This window comes from Phragmites australis, chromosome 23 (assembly GCF_958298935.1).
Source record: "Phragmites australis chromosome 23, lpPhrAust1.1, whole genome shotgun sequence".
Lineage (NCBI taxonomy): Eukaryota > Viridiplantae > Streptophyta > Magnoliopsida > Poales > Poaceae > Phragmites > Phragmites australis.
In genome coordinates, this window is record NC_084943.1 from 7,900,875 (window position 1) to 7,928,669 (window position 27,795).

Below are 27,795 nucleotides of genomic sequence, written 5' to 3' on the forward strand. Positions count from 1 at the left end.
CAATGCTCTTGACAATTTCTTATACACGGGATAGCATGGATGCCCATTCAGCTCATCCACATGCTCATTCTTAGTTGAGAGGATAGCATGTGTCACTACTAGAGAATTGATTTGTACGTATGATTCAAAAACCCCGGATGTGATGCTTTTTTTAACCATCTGTGAAAAATAATTTGTGCAAATCAGATTTGTACATACAGGTTTCAAACTGTCTGTACAAAAGATTGTATAGACGGCTCGTAGCTGGAACCGTCTGTACAAATCTATGGCTCATAACTGGAACCATTTGTACAAATTATTAGTACAGATGATGCTAAGCTGGAACTGTCTGTACTGATCATGATTTGTACAGACGGTTCCAGTTTAGAACCGTCTGTACTAGGACAAAAAATACTAAAAAAAATTGCAATAAGAAAACCAAATAAAAGATGATTCGGCCAAAAGACAATTGCAAGAAACATCACTGGGAGCAATTCGTTATCCGTCACAACCGAAGTGAAAAGCACTGTAAGGCAACAGCTAGAAAATAGCGATAGAGCCTGCCCGCCTTGGGAGCAAAAGCACTGCTTCAGGGCAACCAAGTTACACGACCAATCAAGCTATATATAAGCTATGTGTTCATGTTTAAGTTGTGAAGGCTCTCCATGGATGGATTTCCTGCTAGCTGAATCGCTTCATATAGCTCCTTGTTCACATCACTGAAGTACAAATGCTCCAAGGCCTTCTTGGCAGAGATACGCTTCGCCGGCTCGAATCGCAGCATTTTCTGCAGCAAGTTAGAATGGGAGTAAGAATGCAATCCTCACAAAAACACCTCTTCTTTTCAGAACACTGCATGATATGCAGCCATTGCATGATTCACTACTAACCCCTAGCAGATCGTAGACGTATTTTGAAACTAGGTTTTCTATACCTAACTCAACAATTGTGCTTGATGTTACATCACACCAAACTCTATAATGAATAAATTAAGAAACAAGACAGCCTGCACAGCAGTTTGCCAAGTTTTGTGGCCCAAGGCAAAACATAAACTATCTTTGAGCTATTGATAAGTATTGCTGAATACTTCGGTGCTAAAACAGGGAGCTTCACTGTCTGTTTTATAAATCATGATGAAAGAAATAAGAAAAAAATGTCAGTATTTTACCTTCCAAGCAATCCAACGATTTCCCATTATGGTATTCCACCTAACAAAGTGCAAAGGAGAACATCTCATCTTTCTGATATTACTATATTATTCACAAGTTATCAGCTACAGTTCTCTACTTACAGATCTCAAACCAAGATTATCATTGCCCTGGATAGCAATCGCATCCTCAATCTGCAATATCTCAGACTCTATTATTGTCACCCGCTCCAGGACTTCTGGGGTACTAACAAATCGAACAAACCTGCCAAGACCAAGCAAGCAAATCACCATCACCTGACAGTACGACGAGCAATTGGCTGATAGGATCATAGAAGCCCAGCCAACCTCTCCATCAGATCCAACCAAATTAGACACGAGTAACGCATTCATGCAAACACCTCGCACGCACGGTTCAGGAAAAGAAAAACAGCAAGCGTGGGCACGAGGTACCTTGGTGGCCTGCTCGGGGATCTTCTCATGGCTCTAGCGGTGGCCGTGGATGAACTTCTTGAGGTCAGTGTCCATGTACTCAAAGACAAGGTAGAGGATGGTCTACCCTTCCTTGCTCTGGCCCTGCTTGAGGATGAGGAGCCGCACGACATGCAGGTGCGTGGGGCGTGAATGCATGGGGTGTTGCTTGTAAAGTTGTAGTTGCAAAGAGGGATGCTCCCGTTGTTTGGAACCATCTATAGTTGCATGTGTAAAAGCGGGATGCTCCCTTTGTTTGAAGCCATCTATGATATTCGTTTATTACAGACGGCTCCAAATATGAGCCGTCTGTGATATTCGTTTTATTACAGACGGTTTCAAATACAGGCTATCTGTATTAATATTACAGATGGTTCCAAATGAAAACTGTATGTACTAAAAGTGTCCCACCACTTATAAATGTGTCTCATTATCATTACAGACTATTCTTTTTTGGAAATGTCTGTGATAATATTTACACAGACAGCTTCACTGTAACCATCTGAATAGGGGCGTCCCACTAAATCATTTATGTAGTAGTGTGCGCTCATGTAGGCCACTAACATAGAGTTGTTCTGGAGATCTGGGAATACAAATTCAATGAGTTTGTCAATTGATTCTTCTGTAGTACTGTAACCAACCACGATATCATTTGGGAGATGCACATAATCATTACAAATTGTCTCTTCTGTTCCGTAGCCAATCCTAAGGAGGTATTCGGAGAACCATGGGTTAGACTGCGCCCTCATATTCGGGATTAGCTGTATCTTACATATCTTCTCCCATATATAAGACCTTTGTAGTGTAGCATCAATGATATCTGCCCTCGTACCATGTGTCACCACTCGAAGGACCTGTCTAAAGTCTCTTCCAAATACCATAACCTTTCTGCCAAAGAGCTGCGAGCATCCCATTATATCATGGAGAGACCAATCGAGTGTTTCAATAGCTTGACATTTGGTCATGGCAACTTCATCCTAGGTTATCAAGTGTGACCTACGAAGCAACTCAGCGGTACCCTCTGCTTGGTGAAATTACATATGTTTTTGTTAGAAGGCTTTATGGGGATCTTGAACCTGGAGTTGGCAGTGCGACCATCAGGCTTGATGGATGCTGCAATACCAGACGTTGCAGTTGCAATGGCTATCAGACCTATCGAATGAACCTTTTCAAGCAATGGCTTGTACAAATATGTCTTTCCTGTGCCACCTGAACCGTTAACAAAGAATAATTGGCTCTTAAAGTTGATTACGTGATCCATTGTTTCGTCAAACCCTGTGTAACACCCCAAGGGCCACAAGATCTAGAATGCCACTTAACTACACGACCTACAGCTGAACTTATAGAAAATTCAGCAGCATATTATCTGTATTTTAAGTACTATGGAAGCAACAACATAGATAAACAAGATGTAAGACATAGCACACTAGCATTTAAAATCGTCCTAACAAGGACTAAGAGTAAACTATTAAGTTCAACATTACAACAACACTATAAACTTCAAACACACGACTCTAACGACTAAAGATAATTTATTATTACAGCTCAATGATATTAATTGTAGACATGAAGTGCAAGACGTGCTTCTAATCCCTTCCCTCCATGCTAGCTTCAAGAAGAACATCCTAGGAGAAATATTGCAAGGGTGAGATTAGAAAATCTCAGCAAGCGAACTAATTTAATAAACTATTTAAACCACAATAAATTAAATAATAATTTAATATTGTTACAAGTATTAAAAAGAGTATCATGATAACAATGTTCATAGTTCCTTCATTCTAGAATAGTTTTAAAGCTCCACATCTTCATTTTAAGCATTATGTGATCATAGCAAAACTATGGCATCATAAGTTTGTAAAAGAACTACTCCTCAACTCGAATAACCTTTGATTTATAAGGAATAATAGATAACAACCCACCAAACCACCGGCATATATAAACCTAGAAGAACTGTAAGTGTAGGTGTTGCATTATGAATGAAATAATTTTTGTAGTGCATATGAATGCAATGCAAAACCACATATAAAATCTTCATAATTCCAAAAGTCATACCGCAATGCATATCACCACTGAGAAGCATCACTTCTCATAATAACTTCCAAAGCAACTACAACATATCAAACAATCACTTCCATAGAAACATCGATATATAATGCTTCCACATGAATAATCTTCAATGATTGTAAATAAAATGCATATGTCCATTGTCTTCATACCTAGCAAGATATGAAGTTGCATCATATTACGGTAATATACGATGTTGTACCGGTATGGTCGCTACCATCGGTTCACAACATAACTTCCAATGCATATGCATATACAAATGCATATGCTATACTGCATTTATATTAAAGTATACCACCAATAATCTTCAACTTCATTCACAAGTGTAAAATCACAACATATTTCAGCTAGGATTGTACTAACACATGGATAGACATACGGCAATGATTAAACATGATTTAACATAAGAAATACCACAGTGGTATCAAACAACGAATGAACCTATGCTACAAAGCTAGTTTAACCCAAAAACCAAGCCATAGGTTTTACCATCTACTCAACCTCAACAACTTGTAGGATGTTCACTTCTATCAACACCTACAACCGTAACTTTACTATTAATTTAAGCAAGTTAACCACCAAGAAGTATAAATGTGTAAATGTGCTACAAGTACTAGAACCACCGAAATCAACAACTATGCCACTAGACTAAACTTCATCACCCATGAAATCCTTAAGGAATCAAACAATCTCAATTATCAGAATTAAAGTAGGACACACCATAGATGGGCCACATAAACAAGCGTCATACATAAGCAATATACCAACAACCGCCTTTGAACTTCCAAAATTGTCATAAAGGGCTATCACCATGTAAGCTTAAAACAATGTACTAACAACATAGCCACATTACCTTATTCTTTTCCGAACATTCCAACATACATAGCACAACAGGTATAATATTTCAAATTATTAAATATAATCTTGTGTGCTGCATAATTTGGGGTGGAGGTAGTAAAATAATAAGTTAAAGTTTTAACAACAGTTGCTATATTCACTTGCCTTTACCAATGACGAGAACGACAAGCCTCAAATGCAATCCAGAGCACCACCACCCAATTCACAACATCTCAACACAATCACTCCAAGTAACAAGCACATATAGAATACAAGGCGCACCTATGCCAAAAACCCTCATATAAGCATGAACCATAAAAAAACAACACACCTCGCATTCGTTTGATAAGAATAGCAGTGCTTCTATTTTTCATATCTATTTTTATATTGTAGATATAATAGCAAATAAATACATTATATAAATCTATAGAACAAGACCTACAAATTTTATACAGAAAACATATTTTTATTTTGACATTAATGTGACCTAAACGGCAACTATAAACAGGCTTCGAAAACTATCTGACAATTCAGGTAGTAAGATTCACATTTTTATATCTACTAAACTATACATAAAAAATTCTCAAAATTTAATATGACATATAAATTTTCATCCTCAACAATGTTGTTATTGATTTTATCATAAAATGTCATTATCAAGCTGTAACCAATCCCTAAACATTCATCAGCGTAATCTGTCAACAAATGACAGTAACAAAATCAGAGAACCATAACCGAAATTCTACTTATACAAAAGTTGCACACTTTAACAATGTGGAAAACTTAAGGAAAGTACTACAATTTTGGTATTCATAGGAAAAATCAATTTGGCATCTAAAGTGGTCCAAATCTGAATAGATATATTACTGTCCAGAACCTCATCAGAATTTGAGAGCCAAATAAAAAAATTCATATCTCCTATACTACTTGGCCAAAAATTATTAAATGGGACTTCGCGGAAATTTTTTCATGTCCTCTACAACTTTCTCAACGGAACCAAAAGTTAATTCGGCCTCTAACAGGGCGAAAATCTAAACCCTAGCCAAACTGCACGAATTACGTTAAACAAAACGGGCAGGAATGATTAGTTTAACGGTTCCTAACAAAACCTTGCCACTAATCGACCACCACATGAAAAAATAAGCCCTAGAACAAAGCAAAATAGAGGGGAAATAAGGATTCAATACTGAAGGCATGGAAAAACATAATTGAAATGGTCCTCCTCCCTCTACCTTCTCTGTTTTCCCTCATTCCCCTTCTTCTTTTCCTCCTCCTTCTCTTCTTCTCCCCCCCCCCCCCTTTCCCTCTTCTTGTTCAGCACTGTAGCACCAAAGCATTGTAGCATGCGGTTACTGTAGTAGGGTGGCGGCAAGGTGGGGGAGGGAGGGAGAGAAAGCCTAGGGGAAAAGAGGTCGGTTTTGGCCTTGGGCTCAAAGTGGGTGGTATGCTGGGCTTAGGTTGGGTCCAAGTGGGAAAAAGGGATCAGCTGGCCCCCAAAGCCAGATATTATTGATTCATATTTTAAATATTGTATCAAGGTATTTTTCACTTTCCACGATTCACTGGAAAAATCGAAAAATGACTTTTTGACTTTTAGGGCATTACACCCCGACCGTTGCTCTGTGTTCAATGTATTAATAAGATTCAGAAGTTCTTCATCCACGCCCACCAACAATTCCTCTAATATTTCTCTCAATTGATCACTAGAATAATTATTTATATGACAATATAATAATAAAATATATTAATCGAGTCATTAGTTAACATAACAAAATGTTTACAATACAGTGTTAGATAGATAGGCACTGAAATAACTATAAAAGAACGGCCATTTGGCCAACCTTTTATTCACATCACCATATTTTATCCATATAATTGAGTCTAATTATTCGTACAGTTACCAATAAAAATTGTTATATGTGTTATGTAAATCATAATACTTTAGTCAACCAGGCAAGTTGTTATCAGCAAATCATAATTCATCATGGAGATCACCTGTAGTCCAAGACATCATAATTATTGAACAAATAAGTGGAAAAAAACATAAAACACTATACAAGGACTTCACCTGAGTCGTCAACCTCCGGAAGACCATAATTCCTTACATCCTTGCCCATTGAATGAACAACATTTCTAATATCCCTAAGCACAATTTGCTCAACCCTTGTTGCATCATTGTGTGTACGACAATAATCTTAGGACATTGCTTCAAAATGATATTCCCATAAGCCACGGATATTTGTCGCCTCGCAGAATACAATAATTGTCGCAAACAACCTTCTCAGTGCACAAGGCATGTGGAATGTAGTAGACTCAGCCAAGCATTCATTGAGGGATCTATAGTCTCTATGAGCCCTATCATCTCGCATGCTTCTCTAAAGGTGGAATATGTTTTCCCATGTACAGTACGAATGTTCTAATATGAAGTTGTACCTCTCACATGGTTAAGGAGCACATGTAAATAGTACGTATCCCTTTTAGTAGGGTTTGCATACACAATTCTCCCAACCTGCAGCCCCTTTACCCTTGACTGCCAGCGCTTGTTAGACTTGATCCATCGAAAGTGCTCTGTGAACTCTTTGTATGACAATTTACATGCCGTGATATCCACCACGTTCATTTTGATATACTCAGTAAGCATCGACCTCTTATATTTCTCCTGGTTGGCAACATCATTCAAGTCATCAGTAGCTTTGTATGACACAAGTTGCTTGTTTGGAAAATGTAGTTGAAGTTGCAAAATAGAAGGAGATACGACGTACAAAGGGAAACTAAATATCTGATACATGACCTCAGGGGGAGTTATGAACCTTGCATCTTTGTATTTTGAATCTCATTTATTATTGCACCATCTTGATCTTGTGGATCAACTGAGAAGGATGCATGATCACGACCTTTATAGACAGATTTATATAGGTACTTAACTGCCTTGATGCTTGAACAAACTTTGACATTAATATGGTAGTTATACCGCATAAGCAGTGCAGCGTTGGACAGAACCACCCATCTATTATCCAATACGACACCCCTAGTCGCCACTCGACAGCCATCTTCCTTTCTCCTATATAGGATAAAAGTCTTTTCCTTAATGTGTAGTTGAACAGAACTGTCGAGGATCATGCAGGTGCAATTTTTGTTGAGAGCACCACATGGTCCATGTAGCATGTGCTTGATAACCTTGTCGTGATCATCGGGACTGCTTAATTTACTTTTAGGGGCCATAATCAATAAGGGGTGCTCATGTGGCAAACCCCTCTTCTGAAACTCCATAACATGTGCATATGATGCAACCTCACCCAAGTGACTCTTCTAGATTGAAAAATCATGTAAATCACGCAACTTAGCCTGGTATACTCTCACAACCAATTTTGGTCTATCTTGTGGTGTCTGGCCCGGAAATAGTTGCCTTGTAATCTCCTCTTAATGTGGATTACAGGTCATTGTGACAAAGTAATCAGGCTTCCTAAACTAGGTCACTAAAACCATTGCATCAAGGAATCGTGCTTGCACATCTCGATCTCCTCCAGGGAAAGTTTACGGGAGCACAATTCTTAGACCAACCTCAGAAGCATGCGCTTCACCAATATCAATTGTATCTACAATACCCTGTCCAGTATTATAATAAGCAACATGTTAGATAAAAGGAGGATATGTATTAATGATACAATTCTCAAATAAATAGGATGATGTGTAATGCTTGGTAAAAGTATGCAGGTATGAGAGCTTGACTCCCTGATTTCAAATACCAATCGAGCCTCATAGACAATATCTTTATGTATATGTCAACAACCCACTGTTGGAAAAGATGGCACCCACGTAACAATATGTTAAATTCTCCAAGCCTGATCTGCAATTTGAAGCAATAATATTCCCTAGCACTGACATGTTTGCTGGACTCGCTACCACCATCTGCACAAAATATAAACTCAATACCACAATCACAAGGGGTTAAGAAACAATATTAACTGTTCATATAAAATTTTAAATTTGGGAAGATAGAAAATAGCCTATAGACCTTCCTTCCTTGTCACGATTGTCATCATAATTGTTTGGCCAATCTACCAGGTCAGGGCCTTTATAAAGCATCTTACGTTGCCATCATGTTTCACCACCAGGGAAAAACAAAGGATAGGCCAACAGATTGTAGCACCCATGGTATGCCCAGATATACCAAAGTTGGTCAACTTTTCCATACACTATAACACTTCTATCAAAACATTTTTGTGGATCATTCTCTTCCATCTAGATAGCAGTGACTTGTGAAGTTGTGGGGGCATTGTACGTTCGCTGGTCCAATGCAATATCTGTGTTCAGCTCAATCCTATAAATATGGAGGTTTGGAGCATAACCAACACTCTGAAAGGTCTGCATATAGGGGTTGTGCTCTAGTGTCCTCTGAATCTTCCAGATCAAAATTGATATCAGGACCAGGACACCTCTTAGCTATGTGTTCCATTGACTCATCAATATCATAGAAGTATAGCTGCAGGTGTTGTGGACCCTTCCCACTAGGTACCAGCTAGTCTAGATGGTGATATAGCTGACTATATGCATGGAATGTATATACCGGTTCATGCAGCAGTGCTGACATGGCGATCAAGTGTAACACCTTGACTTGTAAAGGAGAGACGAGAATTGAAATATCGTATGTATTGTCTAAAGTATTTTGCATCGTCATCATCAAGGCTCGTATACAACCGTCGCAACTCATCTGGTTGGAACGAAGATTTTAACATTTCCCTTCCTACAACAAAAAACAAGTCCCTCGCATTGGAACTGTTTGGCTCAACAATACGGGTAGTTTTTGGCTTCCCTTAAAACATTATGCTTCTTTGGAAGATTTTGGAAGATGTGGTCGAACGGATCATAACCTTGCATGCACACACTATCAGGACCTTCCACCACGTATGATTCAAAAACAACATCTGCAGAAATACCAAAATATGTATGTGGATAAGTTACATAATGAATCAGATAGACCATCATATAATATGGGAATAAAATTGGATTGACGTTTTTACCTTGACCACGATATAACCTCCCTGTGCCATCGTCGAAATCATCGGGAACATCCTGGACTGCCTTGAGTTGCTCTATGGGTCAAAAGAAGAAATGTGAGAACACATCAAAATACAATACAATGATGGATAATGTGTTACCTTCATTCGACGAATGTAGTTCTGGTGATTCAAATATAATAGAATCAAAAAGTTCATTATCGAGATATGGACGAATATCAGCATGATTCAAATAATTAGGGGTTACAATTGTGATGTGCATAGTATTTGGTTCCACGAGTGCACTAGTGTTTTCCTATCGGCAGCCAATACGCAGGTTGTGTAAATATTCCAATCTATGCTCATCTAACATCTGCGTGTACCACTATCGACCCTTTTGATGTTTACAGTCTGGCTCACGACTAGAACCTCAATGATCATTGCTCATTAAACTTTCAATGCCAATGCTAGCTGTACCTATCAGATAATGCACTTACATTAGTCTTTGTATTGAAATATATGATAGATGATTTGTGGTGAAACAAAACTGAGTAATTAAACAATCACAATACATATGGGATTCACCGGCTCACATGAAGAAGGTTCTCAATCATTGGGATCGAACACCTCATATTTCTTTTTCTAACAGGCTAAACGCTTATTCTCTAAGTATTCAACCTTCTTATCTATAGACATTTGGGCATACCAAATCCATTATGAGGAGACGAAGGGGTGGAGACAGGAGTCGGTGACGAAGAAGATGTTGGCGCGAGGCTCAATCCGACGAGGAAACGCGTCAATACAATCGGGAAGGGCTCGATGGAGCTCCACCCAAGCTCCTGTGGGCTTGGCTGGGGCACAGGTGAGCTTGACAGCGTGGATTTTGTTGGCAACCGTGTCTCTCCGTGCTTGCGCTGCTCTGCGCCTAGTGAGAGAGAGAGTGAGAGAGAGAGAGAGAGAGAGAGAGAGAGAGGAAGGAGAGTGAGCAGAGAGGCCAGGGGAGTGGGATAAGGGCGTCGACCGGCCTTGCCCTAGAAGCCCTCAGTGCTGTGTCTTGATTTTCTTGGCAACATGGCCAGCCGCCCGAAAAGTCCACGAAAATGGTGGCCATCAAATGCACAGAGAGAGGGAGGTTGGTGGATGAACAGTAGCCAGTCGAAGAAAAATATCCTTCCCACTTCTTCTACCCAAAAAAACACCTTTCCGTGGTCCAAAAATTATGGGACAATTTTTATGTGAAACTAAAATTCATGTGCAATCCATTTTAATTTGTTTGACCCAAAAAGCTTGAGCCCAATTTGAACTAAAATTATTTAAACAGGCAGCCTTTTCTAATTTGTTGCAATTTTTATGCCTTCAAAATAATTCCCAAAAATTTGGAAAAATTCATTTATATTCTTCATATTGCATGAAATAATTTCTAAAATTGTTTCCAATACTATGTTGCATAGCAAAAATGCGAGTTGCTTTGCAAGGCATCAATTACTATTATCTTTATCCATTTATGTTTAACCTTTGATTGAATTATTTTCTTTCTCAAAACTATTAAACATGATTCTAGTGATACTAATGAATGCTTAAACACATGTTTAAGAATTTTGGGCTGTCACACACTTGCATCTAGTTTTTTTCTGCACTCATCACAGATTGTAACCAGATCGAGCGTGAACACATGTTCTTTAATTAGTTCAATGAATATATGGCATTTCATTGTACCTTTAATAGGAGTGTTTGTTGTGTCTCCAAATGGAGTACATATTGCACACCACGTGTGATATGTAACCTTGTGACCGTGGATTTTCTAGATCCACCTTGGTCAATGTCCAATGCTGTAATCGAACCATGTGAATTATGAAATTTTCACAGTTGGTAGTTATCCTTGCTCCATGCGGTGCAAGAATGCCCACATACACTTGGAATGCCTGCAGACATATCACAATAAAAAGTGTGGTCTACTTCATTAGATCCCCAAGAAAAATGATGGTGTTAATGAAAAACACAATAATGAATTGTTAGAATTATCAAGTGTTATAGGGAGTGAATTCAATGTTTCACGGCAACTGGGAGTGTTAATTGGCTAACCATCTATCCTATTCTTATGCCATTCGTGATTCTTTCTAAGATGTTCTTCTTTCTTTTCTACAGACATTTGCACGAACCACACCCTATCCCTCTACCTCCTACGTTCTTTGGGATCTGTGAGTATTGGCTGTGTAGTGGTTGCATCATCTTTTTGCTACTTACAAGCTTCACTCTTCATTTGCACATACCGGTCCTTTCCCTCTCACATTTAATTTTGAGCAACTCCTATTTCTTATCTACAGTCATTTGCATGTACCGGTCCCTTTCTCTTTCACGATTTATTTCGCAGATTGCTTCTTTCCAATCTATAGTCATTTGTGCATACCGGTCCCTTTCCCTCTGCCTCCTACGTTTTTCGGCATCCGTGAGTGATGGTAGCAGACGGGACGATGTAGACCCACCCGGACCATTAACGTCAGGGCCATCTAATAAAAACCCAATAGTAGATTTAGTCAGTAGTTGACATATGCACTGGGCAAAGTATATGGAAAAATAACCACTTCAAAGAGATGATGATCACCCTTACTCGTAATACCGACGTTAGTGAGGTCATTAAACATCGTGGTACAATCTGTTTGCTTCAAAGACGACATCTGCGATAAAAGGATATATGACCATTCATCACACAATATACTGACAAGTTAAGAAAACATGGGAAGAGGCTCAATTTGTCTGTTCAAAAATCCAAGCCAAATATCCACATCCATGGAAACAAATACAAAATAGCATATATGATCTAAGAGCTTGTAAAAAATAATTTCCAGATTCTCCTAGAATCATTTCAGTTTTAGGTTCTCTCTGGAAAACGTTTCTCTAGTGAACTAGGATCACATATAAAAAATGTTTGGTTAGCTAGGTAAAATCAGTTTATTAAAAAAGAGGATGGACTCACCAAACTTTAGTTTGCTGAGCCCTTTACCAACTTCAAGCTCTAGTTTTTTTTAGCTTTAGCACTAGATGCAAGTGTAGTATCTGAACACACGCTACATTCTACACACGTATATCTCACACACACTTAAGATCTACAACCTATACACACGCTTACTGAAGAGAATTATGAAATCTTTGACTCGGCTAATGACGGCCACATCACGTTCCTATTGTCATCCACCGGCGTCTGAGACTAATGGAAATAAATCACTCCTCTTCTATAGGGGCATGCAAGCGGGGCTCGAACCCTGCTAGTTCGGCTCACAATTGACGCCATGCTCTAGTTGATTGTGAAGGTGCCATTGCGCATGTCTCAGGGCGCTTTCCGTGTCCCTCTCGCGTTGGGCTTTGGTTACATCTGCTCTAGTTTCCTGCATATCTAATTTTATAGATGCCAAATCTGCCATGCCCGCAGACGCAGTGGTTACAAACCCGTCACAGATAGTTCCTGTTCCATTTCTTTTGGAATTGGGCTCACTTCTTAATTCAAAAGTTGATTAGATGTGGGGCCATTGCCACCGCCATTTGTGTGGGATATCACACGGATGTTGCAAAGCTCTTATCGGTAACCATGGCACTAGTTTCCAAAAACACAACAATGTTAGGGAATTTGGCATATGCTTAGTCGAAATTTCACAATATTTATCTATTCTACTGTGGGTATACATAGTGCAAACTCACTTGAATGACACAGACACCTAGCCAGGTACACCAGGTTCTGTTGGCCGTACACATGATTAGTCGCTTCGAGTACGCTGTTCAATCCTCCCCATCTCTCATTTGGTTACATTGGTAGCCTAGTGGAGCACTCTTGGGGCTGATGTATCTGAGTTCTGTTCACTTCAGCACAGTATCAGTTTCCTTGTGCGAAAAAATAGCGCAAGACCATTAGTGTCACCATCGATGTCTCAGGTTAGTTACAGGTTGCGATCACACCATATATCACTCTTACCCTATGATGTACTTATTATTTCTATCATAATATGTTGCATCAGTATCAAACTTTTATAGTCGTCTTAACAAAAATGAACATATTTGAATGTGTACTATATCGAAATCAGCATAATCATGGTATAAACCAATAGAAAAATACATCATATTTCTTTGCATTACCTTTACCTTACCACTGTTGTTGAACCATTAAATATGATAAGGGTGAGGATGGTTTCTTGTCGGCAAGGCAAGCTTCTTGATCATATCTGAACTTACCAAGTTGTTGCAGCTTCCTCCATCAATAATAACTCAAACACAATAATCCTTGACTATGAGAAACATCTAAAATAAATTGTGGCGATGTATCTATTCCGCTTGCTCCATTTGAGTGCTTAACACTCGCTGCACAATGAGAGTATGATAATCCTCCATGGCAGTAGCATCGAACACTTTCTCATAGTCGATATCCATCTCACGACCATCCTCATCACCTAGATGGTTAGCTGCACGAGCATATTCATTCTCAACATCACTAACACTTACATATACACCATCTTCTGTTACAATGTACGCTTGCTGACTTGGACAATCCTTCATGACGTGGCCCATTCCCTTATATCGGTGGCATACAATCGCGGTCGATTGGCCTATAGAAGCAACCAAAGAAGAGCTCTTGGTTGGACCCTGCACACTTACATATTTGCATACCTCGGGAGCGTGTGACGATGTCAAAGATATTGCTGAACACACCCTACTTGAGAAAGGGGGCAGCAGACCGTGTAGCTGAACGTGGGTCGATTTTGATTTGTCCCGGTGTTGATTTTGAATTGGTCATACTTCCAAAATTGCTCCTTGGCCTCTGTTGACGTCCCTACAATTCTTTTTCTGCTAGACATGCAAGTTGGAACAATCTAGGAACACTTATATTCTTTATAATCAACTATGTCCTGAATTTCATGCTTTAACCCTCCATAAAAGGGTGCCATTGCAGCCTCTTCATCCTCAATAATATCACAATGCAATATACTAATTTGTAGCTCTTGATAATATTCTTTTATGGATCTATCATCTTGGTTTAAGCGCTGCAATTTCTTACGCAAATCACATTTAAAACAGGATGGAATAAATCTGTTATGCGACTAATGGTTGAACTTGAGTAGATGGTTGAAGCGACTAGTGGTCAAACACGACTTGATGGTCGACTCGACTAGTGGTCAAACTCGAGTAGATGGTTAAAGCAACTAGTGGTCGAACATGAGTTGATGGTCGACTCGACTAGAAACACAATTTCGGCTATAGCAAACAAGGCTAGGCCGAGATACCTGACGACTATAACAGCGAAGACTCGACACTAGAAACTAGAATACGATGACCAAGATCAGCAACAAAGATACCGACGATGGACTCAAACTCAACAACGTGAAAACTGAAAATAAAATTGAGAAAAGGCACAAAGTGGTTTAGACAGCGGAAAAACTAAGATCTAAATATTTTTATGGGGCAATTTTATGGACTATAGTGAATGAAAAACGACAAAATAAAGAGGATAACTGAGATTAGCTAATGGGCAACCAAGGCTCTGATACCACTTGATGTGTGTCTGCTCGATCTTCTGAAGGTAATATGATAAGTCGATTGATGGAGTTTCAACATTGATGATCCTAAGGCTCCGACCAGAACAGATCGAGAACCCTCACAACCACTACTCCATGGTTATCAATCGTGCCAAGATGCGATTGACCTCGCCAAGAAGGTTTTTCCTGCGAACACAAGCAAGAACAGGCAGTGCAATATGAATATTGCTAATTACAAATGAAGTACTCGAGTTGGGGTTCAACAAACCAATAAACGACGAAACTGTCTAAAACAGAATAATCTAAGATAAACTTAGGCCTAAACTATGACAGCTACTGTATATTTATAGGGGGATATGAAGAGGTCGACCTAGGGTTATGCAGCTGTGAAAAGAGGCTTGCACAACCTGGATTCGGACCCCGACGCTATTACAAGACCCAACAGGGTCCAAAATGGTGACGCAACACCTTATTTCTTTGACTCTGACTAAACTATAAAGAATATTTGATCGAGTGTAAAGGGATCGTCATAAGCTTTTCAGAGGGTCCAAGATCATCTAAAACGGACTTCGTATGAGAGAGTTATGCCCGTTTACTAACATGTTATCCCAAGACTCAACCACGACTAGAGCTCAGCCTCGAGTCCGAGTAGACTTGGCCTTCGAGGAGTGACGTCCAGGTAAGGTTGTGTGCTTCTCTCACATTCCTAAGCAATAAAACATCACAAAAATTTAGTAATAATCCATCCAAGGAAGCATGAATAGCAAGGAATGAGTTTACATGGTGGTTTAATTGTCACGCATGCGCTCTTGTAATTGGACCTTGTATGATTTGAGAAATATTAATAGTATTGATCGTATCTAAAGAAGTCATAGGCTCATCAACATCCTGTTGAGGTTTAGTAGGAGATGAAACATTCTCCAATAGTTCCCGAATTTCTTTGAGTTGCATCGTGCCCCCACTAATTTTCCTTGAGAGAAACTCTTTCTCTAGAAAAACATCATTCCGGGTAATCAACACTTTGCCTTCTTATTTGTTATAGAAGTAATATCCTTTAGTTTCCCTATGACACTACACAAATAAATATTTATCTAGTTTGAGAGTGAGTTTATTAGATGTCAAATGTTTTACATAGACCTTACAACCCTATATTTTAAGAAAAGACAACCCGGGATGCTTCTCGGACCACATCTCATATGATACGTTCTCTACAGCTTTAGATGGAACCCTATTTAATGTGAAAGAGCAGTTTCTAGAGCATATCCCCAAAAGAATAATAGAAGATTAGATTGACTCATCATAGATCAAACCATGTACAACAAAGTCCGGTTCCTCCATTCAGACACCCCATTCCGTTAAGGTGTACCCGATGGAGTCAGCTGTGGAACAATTCCACATTACTTTAGATGATCACCAAACTCATGACTCAAATAATCACCTACATGATCTGATTGTAAAAATTTAATTGTCTTGTATATTTGATTTTGTACTTTATTCTGAAACTCCTTAAACTTTTTAATCTAGAAGACCATTTTTATGTGGCTTCTCCATGTGCTTCTTATTTATATGACCTAAGTGACTATACCAAATGAAAGTGGAATTCAAATCATTAGGTCGAAGACTCTTTGCAGTATTGGTATAGACAAGAACATCCTAAAGATCTAGAATATATAATCCATTCATTAATGGACAAGTATCATAGAATATATTATTCAAATAAATCAAAAAACGCTTGTTCTTTATTATGAATTCATAACCATCTTCTTCCAAACATGAAAAAGAAATAATGTTTTTGCCCAAGGCAGGAATGTATTAACAATTATTTAATTCCATAACTAATTATGATGGTAACAATAATGAATAAGTCCTGACGGCCAATGCAATAACCTTTGCACCATTGCCGATGCGAGCATCCATCTCGCTTCTTGCACGTCTTCTAGTCTTTTTTTAGTTCCTGCAACGATTTGCATGTATGGATCATCTATTCGGTATCAAATACCCATGAGTCATTAGGACAAGTAGCAAGATTAATTTATATAACATTTATACATGAAGTGAAAGTCTCACTTCTCTTCTTTTTCTTCAGTTTTTTTCCAAATATAGCTTTCATTTCCTTCACCAATGATCAATCTTATGGCAGTGGTGACATGCATAAGTAGTAGTTGGGCCAGCCTTAGACTTTCCAACATGCTTAAATTTTGAGCTCGAGATCTCATTTGAAACTTTTGCCTTGGCATTACGCTTCCTCTTCTTACTATCCTTCTAAACCATCATCACATGATTAAAGTTTTTCCTAATGCTTTCTTCAGCCATCTTAAGCATCTCATGCAATTCAACCATGATATTCATATGAAAATTCAAAATAAACAGCACGAACTCTAGGCTAAGGGGAAAAACAAGCTTTTCTAGACTCTCGATGTAACCAATCATCTTAATCATATGAGGATTGACTAGACTGTCTTTTGCCAAACTACAAGTAAACAAGAACTTATAAGTGTTGAACATCGCAGCCCTAGCTTGGACATGCCACGAAATTCCACAATCATATTGCAAGCATCCATATTCTCATATTGCTTTCAAAGCTCAGAGGACATAGTGGCAAACATGAGATAGCTAACGTCAAGTGAATCATTGGTGTTTCTCATAAGCCACCCGATCAACAACAGTTGTATTATCAGCTAGTTCACCAGAATAGGAAACTTACAGAACATATTCTTTTTTCTCTTGTTTGAGAACAAATATCATATTACGATATCAATAAATAAAGTTTGTTCTGAAAAGTTATTCTTTTTCAAGAATTGATCGCAAGTTAAAGATGGAATTGGTACTAGTAGTAAGTCCCATGATCTACAATAGGATATAATCATGAAAAGTTTAGCACTATATTTATGTGAATCTACCATTAAACAATTTAATAAAAGACACCCCTACTATATGCTTTAAAACCGCATCTCTCTAGCGACATACAATGGGTCAAGATCCATATTTAACTAAGTTCTAATTAGCTTTGGTATTCCTGCTAGAAACTTAGGGACATAGGTAAGCAACACATTGCTAATCAATCGTATAACATATGCTTGTTATTGGGTGGCATCCAATGCCTCGGTATCCAACTCCATGCCCCAAAGCACAAAATAGTTTTGATAGCTTTGTTAAGTAAATCAATACTATGCGTGTGAATGCCTGACATCCACCTATCTGGATAAGATAAATATGGCACCCTACTTTATTAGACCTACCAAAAAATGATCAGAACCTATGTAGGTGCAGTTATTGGAAGGGCATTAATTACTCTTGATTTTTCTGAGGGAAGCTACTCTATCATGTAAACATATCCATCTCATAGCAAACACGAATGAAATAGCATGACATGAACTTACATAAATATCGCAGACAATCATATTAAATTATGATATAGTATGGCCACTTCACATGGTGATCTCCATCACCACGCTCCTTGTGCCCCGAGCCATCACACTTCAAGCCTCCATGATCATATACTAAGCTACTATACCTAACAATTACTAATGAATTACATGAGAATATGAAGCATCAATGTCGGTATATAGGTTGTTATACAATAACATAACAGTATTTGGCTGCAACTAACCATGACACGCGGGCCATAAAAATTACACACAAGCATCATATATATATATATATATATATATATATATATATATATATATATATATATATATATATATATATATATATATATATATATATAAAGGCCATACTATTCATATTATTCCCTGGAAAAATAAGTTAAGTGTAGAATCAAATTCTAACGGCGTGATGTGAACATGTTATCCTTAAATAGCCAATGCTTGGACAGCGCGGTGATTCTGAGCTATTCAGAATGCCTCTATATTTACTAGATCAATCATATTGATCATCGCGCAAGGTACCTTTGAATGAATAGCAACACACAACCTTGATTTGTTGGCTTCCGACTTATGTCAACGCATGTTGTTAGCCCTGATAGATTCAATCTACTACTATCGCATATCGACTATGAGATCGATCCAGATAAAAAAACTATACAGGATAGCTCTAACACCATTATTGAATAATGGGTAGGCTACGATAGCACAAAACACAATTTTCTACTATGTTCAATTAGAAAACCATGCGAGTAGAGGATCATGGATCATTACCACTTGACGCGCAGCGCAACACAAGAAGAGTTGGAGCAGACCAGTGCAACGTCAAACGCATCGATGTAGAGGAAGTAGCCAAACTCAACAGGGTGATCGTCTCTTCCACACGATCTCCTCCTCGAGTAGATATAGGCAATTGACTTCCTACTCAGGGGCGTTCCGACTTCTGACTTGAAAGTTGGAACAGAAGTCAAATCAATTGTTGTTGAGTTCAAGTTGTCAAGCTGATCAGCATTGTAGTTGCCACAATGCCTCTACAATATCCACATATCCTTGGGTGGAATGGTGAGCGTCGGTGTGCTAGCAGCGCACGCACGACTAGGGTTTCACGAGGTCAGGTGGAGGGGTATGGCTAGTATTTAGAGTGGCTGAACCATGCGTGCCCTCAACCTGTGCCTCCCCTAGATCTCACTAATGGAGTTCCAAGTTGGTGCCTATTAGGACTCTAATATCCTATGGATCCCAATCCAATCAAACCCACTAATAGATCCAATTTGTATATATTTTTCCAACCCATTAAGTGTGTGAGCCGTTACGTTCATGTATAAATGGCACAACTCAGAAACCCTTTTCCCAGACGACTGATGTCCATCGTTAATCGTCAAATTCTCCATTGCAAAATTCGTCCATTCATCTAAAATACCACTTTTCGTGCCCCGTTTCGTTCCAACAATGAAGTTAATAAAGGTGCAGAACTCATCGTCATTTGCCTCTATTCGGTCACAGCGACAAGCGCTGCAAAACCCTCGGACGACAGGAAATATGCAACCCTAGGCCTCGAGGCAACAAGCAACACCTCTTGGCTGACCACACATAAACAGATAGCAAGTACTGACATTGCCAAGCCATCAATCAGCACATACCTGAATAATGGGGCATCAGATCATCTGGGCTTCAATAACATCATTGGTCAATCGTACATAGGTACTCAACATCATCAATGATCCACAGGATAGACATATCACCAGCAGCTCATAAATGACAAGCTCATACTGTCGACAATAGACCACAAGTAGCAAGGAAGCAACCTCAGTGCAGCAGGTCACCATTGCAGCAGGCAACCAAAAGGCTACATTATCTACACCAAATAACAATGTGGCAAGCAACAGAAAGAGCAACCCATCACAGACCATTGAGCCCAAATAGAAGAAGGGACCATAATCATCCTCATACCACAATAGAAGGGGAAACAACTATCATCTTTCCCCAGGTATCAGGGGAGAGGCACATTGCCATTGCCAATAGAGATAGAACATCACAACAGCATCAGCTAGGCCTCAAGTATCTTCATAGGCCACCAATAGAAAGGTAACGTGACTCATGGCTGGTAGCACAGTATCAATAGCCATCACCCCTACATCAACTAAGCAACATAGGGAAAAGGCATCAAGCTACAAAGCATTCTGAGTTATTGTCGGTAGCAGGAGACGGGTGACGGTAACAAGGCTACACCAAACCTCTCGACAGCTGACAACAGAACACACTGGCAGCCATCAACAAGCAAAACACATTGGCGGCCACAATAGAACTAACAAGGCGCGGCTAGCTGACGGCACGCCAACATATCTAGCACGGCACATGGCAACGCATCAACACGGTGAGCACGACAGCACCTACAGGCAAAGAAGATAGGAAAACAGTGATGCATCGGCGAGGACGCCATCCCAAAGCTTGATGCCGGTTAGCGTCGCAGCTGGTCAAAACAATAGACACAATGGGCCAGTGGCGACACCATCACCGACAACCAGGTACATGCACGTGCTCAATGGCAACAAACACACCAACACTACGACAGCTCGCACATCGACGGCGCACGCATACCAGCACGATGGCAGCTCACACATCGGTAGTGCACGCACACCAACATGATGACAGCTTTCACATCGGCGCCGCACACACACCAGGAAGACGTCAGCGCATGTACACCAGCACAATGCGGCCAACACATCAGCGCAACGCACCTAGCCTGTTGGCGACAACATGGCCAGCCGACAAATTAGCATGGTGGCAACACAGAACTCACATGGTAGCACGCCAACACAATGGCGGCAAACAAACAACCAGCCGGGCGAACAAACTCACTGGCGGCACAGTTCAACAGCACATCGGCTGGACCAAAGCGCACATACCACGACAACACAGGTCAATGGCAACTCAAGGCCGAATGAGTACATAGTGCCACGGCGGAACCACATCGCTGGCAAACACAGAATAACTCGACACCAGCGTGGCTACGAGGCCAACGGCACACGCGAGAGACCCATCACAGCACGGCAACACCAGAGCTAGCAATAGCACAGACATCTCAACACCGGCGCGATTACGAGGCCAGCAACATATGGCAGAGACCAATTGCAGAGGACACGGAGGGGGAAACGCACATAGATCTGAACAGCGGCATGATGCGGCACCACACACACGCCAGTGCACATACCTTGATAGCAGCAGCTACAAAAACTCGCCCTTCTCCTCCATCTGTTGGAGGCGGTAACAGGGGTTCCGCCCCCTCTTCCTTTGCCCCCCCCCCCCCGCGCCTCTGAATAAATCAAGACCCCCTTTATATCAACCTCAGCAAGAGATCGAACTCGAATTGGTTAAGATATGGGGAAGATTAGGTGGAGGGATTTTATCCGATTTGGGGTTGGAATCAGATTGGGTAGAGATAGAATTGGTTGAGGCAAACCATTAGACTAACCCTAAGGAATTCCCTACAGGGATGATATTTCCGTCATGAAGGGATTTTCGTTTCCTTCAGCACTCTAACGATTTTCCTTCATAGTTCCCTTTATAATGAGATTTTCAGTGTCATTTTCTTCAGGACGGGATTCTCTTTCCTTTCCCTTCGTGATTACCCTCGAAGGGAAGATATTGGAGATAAGAGAAAATAAAGAAAATGAGAACGGGGAAGAGAATCGGAAATGGAACGAAATGAAGGAAATATGATTAGAGATGGTCTTAAAGATCGATTTTGTGCATATTTGGCTTGATCTGTTGGAGATAGGGAGGGGTGGCGGCACTACTGTTGCGGCTGGTGGTTCGGTTCACAGGGGCATAGAGTAGCTGAGAGGAGTCGAGTGCCTGGCGTAAGAAGACTGATGCCTGGGCTCCGTGTGCAGAGAGAAGAAAAGAGAAGAAGCGGGCTGGAGAGGAGGAACGTGAGACAAAAGAGAGGCAAGGGCTCGCGTCTAGTTGACACGCACGAATGGGCCAACCAACTTGCTTGGGCTGAGAGAATGAGAGGAAGAAGAGAGAGAGGTCTGCATGGGCCAGCCTAAGAAGCTATCATATTCCTTTCCCTTCTTCTTTTTATCAATTTCTTCTTCTTCTTTTTTATTTCTCTTATGCATTTTCATGCATCTCACTACTCTAATATTAAATATTATATTGTACAATAACAAATCAAGTGGTACTGTCAAACACATTAATATTAAATATTATATTGTGAAAGATAAAATTTAGGATCAACCAATTAGCGTCAAGCATATAAGCACTAAGTCAATACTTGTGTATCTGCTTACTAAAAGCTTACCACCTAATATCTTTTGTGATCATGTTGCTAGCATGAGTTTATTAAAAAGCTATGATTATGCAAGACCATGAGATTTTTGGGGAGCATTAGCTCACCCACGCGCCATGATTAGTGGCAATCAACTGTGGTTGGGGTCATATTCCCGTACAGTATATATACAAATAAAGGGAGCCAACACCTCACGGGGTTATTGTTCTTATGAGTTTAGTTTCGCCCATATATCCCTATGCGATCTAGCCGATCATCAGAGCATTGCAGTGGAGCGAAAGCCACCGCAAACGTTATTAACAACACCACGCTATCAATCCCTACGCAGTACACCACGCCTATGTCGACCTCGCCCTTGACGTGCTTCACTAGTACACCGACGGATCGACAAGCCCTAATGTGGCTTGTGCTAATAACAGGTGTTCATCTCTAAGGCTAGCAATTGCTGTTTTACTTAAGATTAACGCTAACAGTTGTTTGTGGCATGTACGTCTGGTTGGTGATGTGGCGTAAAGGAGATGGTCTCTATCTATGCCTTAGGTGTGCATTGCCCCGACATGTGGGGCCCAAGTGAGTTCGAAAACATAGGAGACCACTTGTAAGTATGCAAGAATAATTCATGGAAGCTAATTTAGGCAAAAGGAACTCTAAGAAAATAAAATAATGTTTGCACAAATCAGTTTTTATAATGTGATAATAGGTGAATGTTCATTGATATAGTGTATCTAGACTTTTTTTTTACTAGGAGTTCTTACCCTTCACCATGCATGGGATCAAATCCAGGTCACAGGCAGCACACCTTGGCACCTTAGTCAACCGCGATCTCTCGCATGTTGGCAAGATATGTCTAATTTAAGAACGGTCTAGAATTTCAATTTTTTGAAATCTTCCTCTCATAAAAAATGAGTAGAGCATGTCCGGCTGGAAATAGTCTCCCATAAAAGCTTCCACCATAACTTTAAGAGCAAATTTCACTTTAAACCATATATCAGTGCATTTGGTGAATTTTGAATCATATTTAATAATAGGTATCAAATTGAACCATATTTTTACGTTTATCTTTCAATTTGCACAATATTTAAGGACTGGATCTTTGATTATGCTTACGTGACGAGCAGTTTCATACATCTTAGCTTCACGAATTCAACTGGGAGGATAAACTTTTGTTTTCTGCTTAAGCTTTCTTCCTTTCAATTCGTTCTTTATTGCCAAATTCCCTTTTGACCTCAAGTTGGTAAAGCTGCATCTCCATATCAGGCCTCCACTACCGCTCATAGACTTCATTAGCTGCTTATATTCCTCGCTAATGCCGCCACCTCAAGTCACCACTTGCATGGCCGCTCCACTCTAGCCATGTCTACCTTATCGTCACCTCTCCTCAAGTCGCCACCTGCACCAACCCGACCATATCTACCTCGGTAGCGAACAGGTAATCAGATGGTCATAGTACACATCGGATGGAATATCAAATAATTAAGTGGAGATGAGGTGGATAGAAACAACTCATCGCATGAGCATGGTCCAAGGCTGATTTCTTAAATACGATGCAAATTAAAATATTAGTGTTAAATATATGCTTCAAAGTGGAAGTTGTTGTTAAAAGTAATTCAAACTGCACCAAATGCACTAATGCATTGTGCAAAGTAAAATTTATTCTAACTTTAAATAGATTTATGGAAAAAATAATAGAAGCATTGAAACTTTGACATATTTTTTTAACTCTTAAATATCGACAAAAATAAAAACTGCAGTAGTATTTAAAGTTTCAAAGTTGCATACTGTCCTTATTTTTGGTTTTATGAGTTTAAAATTCGAAATTTAGCGTAGGAAATCTTGCACAATCAAAAAAGCTAGAACGAATACTTCCTTGACTTCAAGCTTCAAAAAAAAAAAGACTCATTATTGAAAACTTCGTTAGTCCCATCTTATAATACTTAAGCACACTGTCGTTATTTTTGGAATTTGAAAGTTCTTACAAACGAATAAATTTCCCTTTGGATTGTTGGGTAAGGCTTTCCATAAAAATGCCTATAAATCTAATATACGATATTTCATTGCCAATTTAATCTTCCGCACAGCAATAAGGTATAGCTGAAACCTCTAGTACAGGCAACGAAACCCAAGACTTACCCCGTTTCATTCCATTTCCCTCCCAGCCTCAAAGAAGCAAAGCATCCGATCCTTTCCTCTCCCGCTTTGTATCCCCTCTCCCATACTTATCCCAACACTCATCCCGGTCTTCACAAATACCCATCGAACCAAGAACTCGCTAACTGCTCACTGTTCATTAATGGCGTCCTCACCCTCCTCATCAGCTTCCGGCTCTTGCACCGAAGAAGCCACAACGAGCAGCAATGGCTCGCCAGTCCGGTGCTTCAAGTACTCCAAGCGGACAACGCTGACCGCGGCCTCGGGCTGGCTGGCCAGCGCGCGGTGGTCGGCGACTGGGTGAAGTCTTACAGCGTTTTCAAGGCGAAGCGTGCCGGCGCGGTGTCACCGCTGAGGATGCCCACGGTGGTGACCACAAGCCTAACGTGCACGGGGTGCTCATGTCAAGAGTGCCGCTCATCCGCTGCGTTGCCAAGCTGATCGCCGGAGGCTCTGGCGCCATTGACAAGGCTTCGTCTGGCTCCTCCAGGCCGAACGTCGGGACCGCGCTTGTGCACATCAACGACGGCTCCTGCGTGCCCGATCTGCAGGTTCTTTATCGGTCTTTTCGTTGACAAGTCCATCAGTTTTGTCTTTGTGATTTGTAATTATTACCGTATATGCATACATTACATATGAATCAAATGCTTGTTTTGTACAGATTGTTGTGGATTCTTCTCTTTGTCCTCTTGAACAAGTTACTGTGGTTGGAGCTTGTGTTTTAGTGGAAGGCAAGATAGAGCTCGTGGAAGGAAGAAGCCAGCAGCATGTTGTGGAGCTGAGAGTGGACAAAGCTCTGCACATCGGAGCTGTCAATTCCAACAAGTATCCGCTGTCAAATGTGCAGCTGCCTTCAGAAGTTATAAGGGACTACCTGCAGCTCGCTGCTCGAACAACAGCGGTAAGTGCAAAATTTGCGATGCTTTGATATGAGACTAAACATAAATTTAATTTTGTCAATCATCATCACAGTGTTTTCAATATTGGTACTGTCATGTTGCAGGTTGCCTCAACTGCTCGTGTACGAAGTGAATTAATCCATGCTACCCATTTGTTTTTTCAAACAATGGATTCTTCCATGTGAATGTGCCTTTTAAGTTAATCAGATGACAGACGCATCACACCTGAAGTGGTTAGAACTTCGATCGAGGCAAAAGCGAAGCAAATCGAAGTGCTGAAGCGAAGCGAAAGCAACAAAGAAGCGCTGGAAGCTGCAGAACTGGACCTTCAGAGGGCGAATGGGCTTGTGCGACAGTTAGAACAGGGAGGAAATACAGACTTCGCCGGTGACTTCTTTCAGCGTCCAGCCTATCTTTCACCAAGCCATACGCTTCATCTTGAGACATATGCTTGTGCGCTAAGCAGCGTCTACACACTGAGCCCGGCATTCCTGGCTGAAAGCTAAGCTTGGAGCCTCACAAGCACCTGGCCGAGAGGTGCACCATCGATGCAGAGCTTGCCTTCGCCGAACTTGAGGTTTGGATTTCACATACAAAGACCAATTTGAGGTCATCTTTTGTTTCAGGATGCAATATCCTCTGCCGAGGACTGCCTAAAGTTGCTTTGTAGCGCAGTATGGAAAAATTGTTCAGATGAGCTGAAGTTTCTATCGACTCAGGCAGAGAATGGATCTGATGACCGTATTGAAGCTGTAGTGTCCAGCCACTGGCAACGGATTACTTACAATGAAGCTGTCAATACTCTTCTTCAGGTATTTTCAGTAGTCAAGCCGCACCTCCAATTTCAGTGTTGTTCTCCACTGTCATATAAATATTACAAGAGATGTTGCCTATTAGGTCACAGATAAACCATTTGAAGCCAAAGTTGAATTGGGCACGCCATTGTCACCTGAACATATGAGGTATGAGAATGATTTCTTTCTGATGAAATTTGTGCCCTTTAAAAGTTCTCATAGCTTTGTTTTTCACGGCAAAAAAATGGCAGTTATCTCGTTGATGATTTCCACAAAAGACCATTGATCATATATGAATATCCAAAACAACTGAAGCCATTTTATGCACGTCTCAAAGAACATGGGAAGACAGTCTCTGCGTTTGACATAATTGTGCCAAAGGTGAACAAAGCATTTCTAATGCACAAGGAAAATTTTACAATTGAGGTCTGACATTTTCGCACTGAATGATGATTGTTCAGCTACATTTTTCTGGTTGGCGTTGTAGCATGTGGAGCTCAAAACGAGGAAAGGATGGATAAGTTAACTTCAACAGGTAATATGACTGACGAATTTTCTGTTGATGGAAAGTGAATAATTACCTAGTAGTACTTGTCTTTTAAAAGATGAAAACAGTAATTCATGAAAAATTAGGACAAAGAAAGTAAAAGATGAAAACTTTCTGTACTGAAGAAATCTCATAAAAATGAAATGAGATGCTATGAAATTTCGTTTTTCAAGATTTTTGGGACCTTTTTATGTTTTCTAAGCTTTCGATGAACCTCTATGGAAAATCAAATTGTTAATATATTAAAATTTCTTTATATTTTACTTTTTATTTTTTTCATTTCACATTTCCTATTTTCTAGTTTCTAAAAAAAATTCTTGTATGTTCATCTCTCCATATTCCATGTGACTCTTATGTTGGTTTCACGATTGATAAAATAGATATGTGGCAAATGAAAATTACACGGTAGTACTTTTTCTTCCTATATTAGTATAGTTCAAGGAATTGACACACAAAAAAAGAAAATAAGCTGTTCCTTTCTTGATGATGGCATACACTGGAATCAATCCCATGCCCATCTTAATTGCAGGACTAAGGAGTTACGTCTTCTACATGAGCCATTGGAATGGTATTTGGACATCCGCAGGCATGGCACCGCAAAGCACTCCGGTTTCAGCATAGACATGGGACGGGTCATCTTGTTGGTCACTGGTCTCAAGGACATCCGAGATTCCCTGCCGTTCTCAAGAACAGAAGGCAAGGAAAAATGTTAA

The 27,795-nt window shown here is 40.1% G+C and overlaps 1 protein-coding gene across 1 annotated transcript; it reads left to right on the forward strand.

Annotated features, from left to right (window-relative positions):
• Window positions 1-1,606: 1,606 nt before the first annotated feature.
• Window positions 1,607-27,795, forward strand: LOC133905962 (asparagine--tRNA ligase, cytoplasmic 2-like). Its single transcript, XM_062347783.1, is given in 14 exon segments — window positions 1,607-1,735; window positions 20,388-20,485; window positions 25,010-25,233; window positions 25,236-25,393; window positions 25,504-25,743; window positions 25,846-25,903; window positions 25,906-25,948; window positions 25,950-26,242; window positions 26,245-26,318; window positions 26,368-26,553; window positions 26,639-26,703; window positions 26,787-26,915; window positions 27,009-27,065; window positions 27,609-27,795. Coding segments are annotated over 14 exon segments (1,941 nt in total).